The sequence below is a fragment of the Ipomoea triloba genome, chromosome 4, assembly GCF_003576645.1.
Source record: "Ipomoea triloba cultivar NCNSP0323 chromosome 4, ASM357664v1".
In the NCBI taxonomy this organism is placed as follows: domain Eukaryota; kingdom Viridiplantae; phylum Streptophyta; class Magnoliopsida; order Solanales; family Convolvulaceae; genus Ipomoea; species Ipomoea triloba.
This window is the reverse complement of record NC_044919.1, coordinates 9115374-9126319: the sequence shown is the minus strand read 5'-3', so window position 1 is coordinate 9126319 and position 10946 is coordinate 9115374. Positions and strand designations below refer to the sequence as shown.

The window sequence follows — 10946 nt, the reverse complement described above, 5'->3', positions numbered from 1 at the left end:
ATATATATATATATATAGTATAAGGGAAAATGACAATTTTTCCCCTATGTTATGTGCTTATAGCACATTTCCCCCTGTGTTATTAAAGTGGTAGTTCCCCCGATATATATATAATATAGTATAAGGGAAAATGACAATTTTTCCCCTATGTTATGTGCTTATAGCACATTTCCCCCTGTGTTATTAAAGTGGTAGTTCCCCCGATATATATATATATATAGTATAAGGGAAAATGACAATTTTTCCCCTATGTTATGTGCTTATAGCACATTTCCCCCTGTGTTATTAAAGTGGTAGTTCCCCCGTCTTACTTCTCTTACTTATATAAATAAATAAATTTAAATATATATAAATATAATAATAAAATTAACAAGGCTGACTCGCTCGAGTTAACTCGGCTAACTCTGCCGAGTTGGTCGAGTTAACTCGGCCAAATTCGGCCTACTCGGCTGAGTTACGCGCTAGGCAGCCGGTCACCTAAGCGGACGCATAGGGAGCAATTCGCCTCGGTCTAGGAGCGCCTAGCGCCTAGGCGGGGATTTTTGCAACAGTGCTGAGACCTGCGAGTGGAAGAGTGTAAAGTGTAGACTCAGAGCTGAGATGGTTACAAAGTTACAAAGTAACCCGGCCTCCAAGCCAACTCTAGTCTCACTCTTCTTTTCTTTTTGTACATAGGGGGAAAAATTGTCATTTTCCCTTATACTATATATATATATATATATATATATATATATATATCTCTTACTTCTCTTACTTATATAAATAAATAAATTTAAATATATATAAATATAATAATAAAACTAACAAGGCTGACTCGCTCGAGTTAACTCGGCTAACTCTGCCGAGTTGGGCGAGTTAACTCGGCCAAATTCGACCTACTCGGCTAAGTTACGCGCTAGACAACCGGTCACCTAGGCGGACGCATAGGGAGCAATTCGCCTCGGTCTAGGAGCGCCTAGCGCCTGGGCGGGGATTTTTGCAACAGTGCTGAGACCTGTGAGTGGAAGAGTGTAAAGTGTAGACTCAGAGCTGAGATGGTTGAGTGGAAGAGTGTAAAGTGTAGACTCAGAGCTGAGATGGTTACAAAGTTACGTGTAAAGTGTAGACTCAGAGCTGAGATGGTTACAAAGTTACAAAGTAACCCGGCCTCCAAGCCAACTCTAGTCTCACTCTTCTTTTCTTTTTGTACTCACTCTTAGACATTGTAGCTCATAGCTTAGAAACACAAACATTGTTCTTCTTTCCTTATCCTCCTAGCTACTTCAGAAGAAGTCAAACAAAAATACCCACTAGGAGCCGCCCTTGCTCTTTTTCTCCTCCGTTGAACTCTTTTCCACGCTCGTTATCTTTGGAAACTACCTTCATTGTTGGCGGACCTCTTGTCCTTGCCCCCTATAATGGCATCGCCCCCTTGTTACCGATGAACGCTAATGTTGTACAGGGAACCATGACCTAGAAGACATGAAGCATTGAGTTTTTGCAGGGCACCTGATATCTACTGTTTTGTACAATAATTCATCCCTTATTTGAGTTGTTTTTATGCTTATTTTCTTTATCCTAGTGAAATTGAGAATTGTTTGTGTGTTATATTATCCAAAGAGTTGAATTTTCCACAAGGAGCAGCAAATGAAGAATTTTGGAGCAGTTTGGACAAGTTTTGGAAGAAAAGGAAATTACCAAGAAAGAATAAGAATTGGAAAAGAATTGGAAGTTGTCTCGTGGGCCCAAGGCCCATCTATCTCCTATATATTCTACATATTCTCTACAATTTACAGAGTTCCCAACCCTAGTTAGTTTTAGTTTATTTTTCCCTTCTCTTTATATTTCCCTAGTATAGTTTAGATTAGTTTTATATTAGATTACTTAATTTCAAGCTTGGAATCTCGGATTGAAGTTGGATTTGTTCTTCATTAGTAAAGTTCTCTAATTCCTTTATTTACTTTCTTCTCAGATTTCTTGCAATGTTTATGGTTATTTATTATTGATTTGTTTTGTTTACTTTTATGATGCATGAGTAGTTAGCTTTTAGGTTTAGATTAGGGTTCTATTGCTATTCTTGATGCTAGGTTTATAATTATTGCATAGAGGGATAATTTATTGATCTAGTGTTTTATATTTGAATTGGATTATAATTTCCTCTTATTGATAATTGATGCGCAGCTTTTATTGATTTGTTTTGGAGAGAATTTCATCACAACGAAAGTTGGGTGAAAGACTCAACCTAATCAATTTTTCCTACTATGAGAATAGGGGTAATTTGGAGGCTTATAATGCTTTTGTGTTTAAGGTTATGATTGATGCATCACGAAAGTGGGGCAATCTTAGCTTAATTCTTGTTATTGATTACGAAAGTAGCTAACTTGAATTCTTGAGTGCATTGCCAATAAATCCATTGGTTAATTATTTTTCCCTACTTTTGAGATTGTTAGAACATCAAGATTGCAATATCCCTAATCTGACCCATTCTTTTATCATATAATTTTTCCCTTATTTTATTTGCATCTTTTATTTTATTTTAATTCCTAAATCATATTTTCCTTGGATTCTAGTGAATTCCAATACTTTAGTGCCTAGAATTTAATAATTCTCACAATATGTGACATAGCCCCAATCCTCAGTGGAACGACATTTTACACCCTCTTTTACACTCACAATTATACTCATCAGCACTCTGTATACCAATGGAGTGATTTTAATCATATATATATATATATATATATATATATATATATATATATATATATATATATATATCACGGCTGCAATTAACGCCGTGGTTAACAAAATTAATGTTGCCGTTGATCATGGAAAGGTCACTATAGTCGACAGAGGAGAAATGATTTTCCATTGGGGAAAGTGTTCATCACTAATGGTGGGAGAAGAATCACCATCATGGGTTCAACGTTGGATTAATCGTTTGATTCAACTATTCAAGTAGATGATGATAATAATAATAATAATTATTATAATAATAATAATAATGATAATAATAATAATAATGTAAATAAAATAAACATTTGACAATGTAGTCAGAAAATACCTGGAGTTAACTTATTAAAAATATTAAATGAGTCATAACCCTAGGCTCCCAAATGCTCAACCTGCTCTGATACCACTTGTGTCAAAGCCTAATCCATTCTAATTTTTAAATTTAAATAATTAAAATTTACTTATAAATACACACACTCACACAAAAGCTAAACAATACTTTTTCATTACAGAATATTGCGCTGAGACCTGAGAGTGGAAGAGTGTAGACTCAGAGTTGAGACGGTTACAAAGTTACAAAGTAACCCGGCCTCCAAGCCAACTCCGTCTCACTCTTCTTCTTTTTTTGCACTCACTCTTAGACATTGTAGCTCATAGCTCAGAAACATAAGCAATGTTCTTCTTTCTTTATCCTCCAGCTACTTCAGAAGAAGTCAAACAAAAATACTCACTAGGAGCCGCCCTTGCTCTTTTTTTCCTCCGTTGAACTCTTTTCCACGCTCATTATCTCTGGAAACTACCTTCGTTGCCGGCGGACCTCTTGTCCCCGCCCCCTGTAATGGCGTCGCCCCATTGTTACCAATGAGCGCTAATGTTATACAGGGAACAGTGACCTGGAGGACAGGAAGCATCGAGTTTTTGAAAGGCACCCTGTATACCAATGGAGTGATTTTAAATATCACAGCTGGGACCAACCCCGTGGTTGACAAAATTAATGCTACCGTTGATCACGGAAAGGTCACCATAGTTGACAGAGGAGAAATGATTTTCTATGGGGGAAAGTGTTCATCACTGATGGTGGGAGAAGAATAACCATCATGGGTTCAACGTTGGATTCAACGTTTGATTCAACTATTCAAGTAGATAATAATAATAATAATAATAATAATAATAATAATAATAATAATAATAATATTCAACGTTTGATTCAACTATTCAACAACGGTAATAGTAGTATAATATTAATAATAGCACCACCACCACCACTACTACGGTGGTGGTGGAGTAGCAGCAGCAATAACAAACCCCCTTTTGGTAAAGAGGGGAGGTAGGATTGTCTATACAACACATTTTTTCTTCACATCTAGCTTGGAATTACAATTTTTGGAGAAGGGTACGATTTTAAATTCCATGGAAAGAGGGAATTACAATGCCTTTCAAGAAAATAATATAATTTTACAAGTAGATGGTGACCTGAGTGGATGAGTGGCAATGGTTATACCAACAACTAGGTTCACATTGTATTGTGGATCTTGATCTAAAAATTATGTATTTGTAATTTACTTATTATGTGTCTTTCAATTAATAAATTATGTGCACGTAATTAAATTAAACGCATATAATATGGAAGTACATAATATGTTAACTATATATTATCTGCCTACAATTAACCTATTATGTACATGTACTAACATATCATGTACTTGTAAATATATTATGTATATTCCTAGATTGATAGGTGACAATCCACTTTTAGTCCTTTCTTTTCAGAACATTCCCACTCGATTCTAATATTATTGTGGCATGACATTTTTAGTTTTCCGCCAAAAAAATCGTTGAAATGTCATTAAATACAAGAAAATTTCGATCTTTTCTGTACAAAGTGGGTTGACCCACTATATTTTTATTTTTACTTTTTTAAAAAGAATTCATTATTCAAGACCTAAATGCCCTTGTATTTTGCGAAATTTATATAGTTTTGTTGATGGAAGACCAAAAATGGTCGTGTCACAATAATACTTGGACCAAATATTTAAAAAAAAAAAAAAAAAGACTAAAAGTGGATTGTCACCAATAAATCTAAGACCGAAAATGGAATTAACTCTTCAATTTATTTACAAACACATCATTGAATGTAATGTTGAACCAAGGTTCACAATGCAAAATAGGCCACGCCCTGTGTATAATTTGCTGATGGGACTTACCCCATACATCATTTCCTTTTATTATGAAAATTATTATTTTCTTAATGAGTTAATTTCATTTTTTGTCCTAAATTTATAGGTAACAATCTACTTTTAAGTTATTTTTTATTAGAACATTCACTTTTGGTCCTAGTATTATTGTGACATGATCATTTTTGGTCCTTTATCAGCAAAACAGTTTAAATATTGTTAAATACAAAGACATTTTGATCCACAATTATGGATGTTTTAAAAAAAACATAAAAAATATAGCGGTTCAACTTACTTTGTATAAAAAAGATTGAAATATTTTTATATTTAACGACATTGTAACGATTTTGTTGATAGAGGATTATAAATGGTCATGCCACAATATTGTTGATAGAGGATTATATTTAACGACATTGCAACGATTTTGTTGATAGAGGACCAAATGAGGATGTTTTAATAAAAAATGACTAAAAGTGAATTATCACCTATAAATCTAAGATTAAAAATGGAATTAACTCTTTCTTAATTGTTCTCTCTAACAAGACTGAATATTTAGAAGAAGTGATCGAGTGGGTAAAAGTACGAGTGTTGTATCTTTTTTGTGTGGTCGATCAGTATCAATAATATCTAATACAATTAACACCAATATCGATTGACCTAATAAAACTTTTCTAAATAATTCATACTCATAATATATAATCAAGAACATCAAACAGGGAACTAGTTGGTCAGCAATTTCAGCATCCATGGATATTGCATCAAAACTATACTAGTACCACATTGTAAGGAGAAGTGTAACTTACAAAATTATTTGCAGTGTACACAACATATCTTCAATATAGAATGGATGATCTATGGAATTGAAAAATGGATGATCTATGGAATTGAAACATGCTTCAAGCAACTATATATGTTCAAAGCAACTCTGATCTTTGAATACAATCATTTTCTACAGAAAAATGCATATATATTGTGTAGTAATCAGATCAGTGACGATAACCTTTCCAAAGAAGAAAAAATATACATTATATTTCCTATAACTTGAATAATAATACAAGGAAAAATTAGCTAGCACTGCCAAATTGATCGATCATAGTCAATCAAAGGTCATTCAATTCCTCGCATTTTTTTTTACTACAACGTACCTTCTTTGAGAGGGAGATCATAAACTGGAGACGAAATGAAGTTACCTTCCCGCTCATTAGACTCGATCAGCAGAATCACGACTTCCCTCATTGATGGGCGGTCGAAAGGAGACATACTCGTGCAATGCATAGCGATTCTCAAAACACTAAGCATGTGATTAACCGTGGTTTCATCTGTCAGGTCTAATCGGCTATCAAGTATCCCCCGTGTGAACTTATGTTCACGAATATAGTGCTTCACCCATGTGACAAGATCGCCTCCCTGATCTAGTGGCTGCACGGGAGCTCTTCCCGTTATCAACTCAAGTAGGACAACACCGTAACTATAAATATCACATTTTTCTGTAACCTTCATAGTGTACGCATACTCTGGCACGACAAAGGCGGAGTCATATATTAGTTATTAGTCACTTTTTGAATACTATTGACTCAGTTACAATGTAGTATCTGTGATCGAACCTGTGACCTCTCACTTAGAAGGGTCACAGCTATGCCGCTTGACCACAAGGTCTTTGGCAAATTAATGAAGTTATAAAGAAAGATTTTAAGGCTCTTACCGGGTGCAATGTAGCCATATGATCCAGCAACGGCAGACATGGACTTAGACTGGGGCATGTCGATAACTTTTGCCAAACCAAAATCGCCAACGTGGGCTTCAAACTTCTCATCAAGGAGAATATTGTTGGACTTTATATCACGGTGGATGATTCTCGGTTTGCAATCATGGTGTAAATAAAGAAGGCCTTGAGCGGACCCTAGAGCAATCATGAAGCGGGTAGGCCAATCTAAATTGCACGATGCCCCGTGCAGCAATTCACCCAAGCTACCCTTCTCCATGTACTCATAAAGAAGCACATTGGAACCCTGGTGGTAGCAAAAGCCATGTAACTTGACAATGTTCCGATGCCTAATCCTCCCGAGGGTCAAAATCTCTGCTCGGAAACTGTTCTCAATGTTATTGCCTTCTCGATTGGAAGCCAGCTTCTTCACCGCTATAGTTTGCCCAGACTGCATCACTGCCTTGTAAACCGTCCCAACAGCCCCCCTTCCTATGACATAACTGTCATGAAAATTGTTCGTGGCTTCGACTAAATCCTGCAAAGTGAACCCTTCTTTCGGAGGGAAATAGATGTCTGATGCCGGGGATAAAATATCCTTATCCTGTGAAGATCCAGCCATGTCAACTGGGTGCCGCTTCATAAAATACAAGATGACCACAATTAGAACGAGAGAAACCCCGCCAATCACAGCTGCAACCACTGTAACAATCTTCCCTCGAGAAGCACCCGTGCTTGTTACAAGAGGGGGCTTCAAACTGGAAGTAATAGATTCATTGCATCCTCCAAGAGGCCCGCCACAAAGACCGCTATTCCCAACAAAGCTGCTAAGGCTCATATTATTGAACAACGGTACATCAGGCAACGGGCCGCTGAGGTTGTTATATGAGAAGTCACAACCCATAAGACTCGACAGATTCCCAAATGTGCTTGGAATCTCACCATTCAAGTGATTGTTATTGAGCAGAAGGTACTCGAGCAATATAAGATTACCAAGCTCGGGTGGTATGACACCCGAGAGATTATTGTTACTAAGATTCATTGCAATCTGCAAGCCCGTCAAATAGCCTAACTCTGATGGTATTTCACCGGATAACAGATTTCCACCCATCTGAAGTTCGGTCAAGTGAGAAAGATTGCCTAATGCTGCTGGTATCCTTCCAGATAGCTTATTTTCTGAAAGCATAAGGAGTTCTAGCTGTGAAAGATTCCCAAGCTCGTCTGGAATAGCATCTACAAACCTGTTGTGGCTGAGATCGAGCCTTTGTAGTGCTTTAGAGTTGAGAATTTCGGGCGGTATCCTTCCAGTGAAAAAATTAGACGAGATATTGAAAGTCACAAGCTGAGTCAGGTTTCCTATTGACCTCGGCAACTCAGACGAGAAGTAATTGCCAGAAAGATCCAGCCTTTGCAACTTTTGACAGTTCCCGATCTCTGAAGGTATTGCACCACCGAAATTATTCTCACCCAATTCAACAGCAGACAGGTTTACCAATTTGCACAAGTCAGAAGGGAAATCCCCGATTAGCCTGTTGCCATCGAGACGAAGTTGTACTAATGAAGCACAATTGGTGACACCAGGTGGGATTTTCCCGTAAAGTTTATTTGAGCCTAGATTCAGCAAAATCAAATTAGAATGGTAACAGACATGAGGAGGAATTCTTCCGGTGAGGTTGTTGTCAGAAAAGTCAAGCACCCACAGTCGACTATAAATTCCAAACCCTTGAGGAATGGTGCCATTTAAAGAGTTGTCGAAAAGCTGTAATTGGACCATTTTAGTTAGATACTGAAAGCCAGATGGAATAGGACCTGTGAGGTAATTAATCGACAGATCAAGCTTGGTCAAGTTTATTAAACTACTGAACTCGTTTGGTATAACGCCTGTGAGTTGGTTCTGGAACAGATACAATAACTGTAGCCCCTTTATCAGACTCAGCTCTCTCGGGATTTCTCCTATCAAATAGTTCTCAGAGAAATCAATTTGAATTACTGAAGAGAGATTCCCGAGCTCCCTTGGAATTGTTCCATTCAACTGATTCCTGTAGAGATACAAGTTCTGCAGAGACTTGAGATTTCCTATTTCAGCCGGAATCTCCCCGACCAGATTGTTCTGGTACAAAGCAAGCGTTATAAGTCTGGTACAATTCCCAATTTCCCGCGGGATAGAGCCAGACAATTGGTTATTCCAAAGAACAATTTCAGTCAACCAAGTAAGCATTCCAAGCTCTCTCGGGATATTTCCTCCGAGTTGGTTTTGAGCAAGACCAAGAATTTCCAGGTTCTTACAGCCACCTAACTCTCTGGGCAGACTTCCAGAAATTGCATTCTGCCCGACTCGAAATGTCTGCAAATTCTTGAGATTACCAAGAGACGGAGGCAAAGGGCCAGTGAGATTGTTTGTGAATGCAGCAAAGTCAACCAGGGAAGAAAGCTTCCCAATCTCGACAGGAATAGGACCCGAAATCATGTTGTTGCTCAAATTCAAAAGTGCAAGATTAAACAGATTACCCAACTCTGGTGGAATAGCCCCATCAAATTGATTATTCCTCAGCAAAAGGAATTCCAATCTCGAGCAATTCCCGATTTCCTTGGGGATGCTCCCAGTGAATCCATTGAAAGAAAGGTCCAGACTAGTTAGAAAGGCAAGGCCACCAATACTAGAGTTCAAAGTCCCCAAAAGCTTCATTGATTGCAGATCAAGAGACTCCACAACAGGATTATTATAGGCAGAACTGCAATTCACACCCACCCACCCACATGGTGTTTCATCATTAGGGTTCCAATTTGCCAGATTGTTATGGGGATCATGAATGCTCTTTTTCAACTCCAGGAGGTACATCCCTTCAAAATTCAACCCTTCTGAGTGATAAACCACCAATACAGAAGCCATCAAAACTCCAATCCAAACCAAAGTAAAGCCTTTTCTTGATTTACACATCCCAGGCATCATAAGAACCTATAATCTGTCAATATTACAGCTACAACTATTACCCTACCACTCAAATAATTTATGGATCACAAGTTAATAAATACAACTTACAAGCTAGTACAATTATCAATCTATTTATGGTCTAACAAATTGAATACAAATACCCAGAAGACAGATACATTAAAAGAGAGCCCCAACCCCAAGAATCCAGAAATACTGGGAAACTCAACCAAACCCATTGAAGATCAGAGCTTAAACATACCTCTGAGACACCCCCCACAACAGCAACACCCAATCAAGACTCTGCTCAGGTGACTCCTTTTGATGATGACAAGGCAAAAACCATTAAAACCATGAATATGTTGCGTGAAAAGTGGAATCTTGCTCACATGCAAGATTTGAGAAGAGGAAAAGGGGAAAAGGCTGAGGCTTTGTTTAAGGGAGAAGCCAACAAAAAAGAAAAAAGAAAAAAAAATTGGGAATCTCAAAATATGCAAGGAATCAGAGATTTCTTTTCTTTCCCCTTTTCTTTATCACCAAGGAGTATATTTTATTGATTCAATGGAAGTTGCGTGCGCATTTCTTGAAGAAGCAAAAGAACAGCAGGACACTTCTTGTTCTAAACGGCAATGATAGTAAAGGGAAAAAAAGAAAAAAGCTTTAAGAGAAATCAAGGGCGGGCGAGGCGGGCTGAGAGCTCTTCATTGAAGCTCTAATGGCCGACAAAGCATGCTTACACCTCCCTCTCTTTCTCTGTATGTATATATATGGAGTGGATTGATATGATTCTTTGTGTGTGCGTGTGTTGTCTTCAATATGGGAAATGGGTACAGAGAGAAACCCGTAATCTACATTCGCTTTCACACAATCTCTTCCTCTCACTTTCACTGTCTGCCTCTCTCTCTCTCTCTCTCTCTCTCTAAAAGGTTGGCGTTTTCCAGTGCTCGTGAAAAGTTCAGGTCTCATTCAACTTTCAACTTTGTAGGTATGGGGAAAAAGTTTGGCCTTTTTTCTTCTTCTTTACATTCTAATAAATTAATATTTCTTGATCAGAATATTAGGGCGGGTGGGGGATAAAATAAAAAGTTTCCTTTTATACAATTTTTAATTTTTGAGTTTTTAAATTTATCATACTCTGACGTTCAAATTGTTATAAGTTAACAATTCATGGTCATTCAACTTTCAAAATTTAAAAATCGTGGTCATCTTGGAACAACAATGAATGGTTAAAATTTGATAGTTGAAAGACCATTGGTGATTAACTTGTACCACGGATAGTAACAATTTGAAAGTTGAAGGACCACTGGTGGTCAATTTGAAAACTTAGGACTAAACGTGACAACCACTATATTCGAAGGACTCTATATGGTATTAACTTATTTTTTAAAATATAAGTAACAAAATATAAGCCAATGTATAAATATAGAAAAAT

At 37.2% G+C, this 10946-nt stretch overlaps 1 protein-coding gene across 1 annotated transcript; it reads right to left on the bottom strand.

Moving 5' to 3' along the window:
• Positions 1-5715: 5715 nt before the first annotated feature.
• LOC116016312 (probable leucine-rich repeat receptor-like protein kinase At5g63930) lies at positions 5716-10408 on the bottom strand. The gene is made up of 3 exons (XM_031256518.1): positions 9777-10408; positions 6586-9548; positions 5716-6397 (listed from the first exon to the last, which is right to left on the bottom strand). Exons 2-3 carry the CDS (start codon positions 9533-9535, stop codon positions 6018-6020), a joined length of 3330 nt encoding a protein of 1109 aa, XP_031112378.1. The 5' UTR covers positions 9536-9548; positions 9777-10408; the 3' UTR covers positions 5716-6017.
• Positions 10409-10946: the final 538 nt, after the last annotated feature.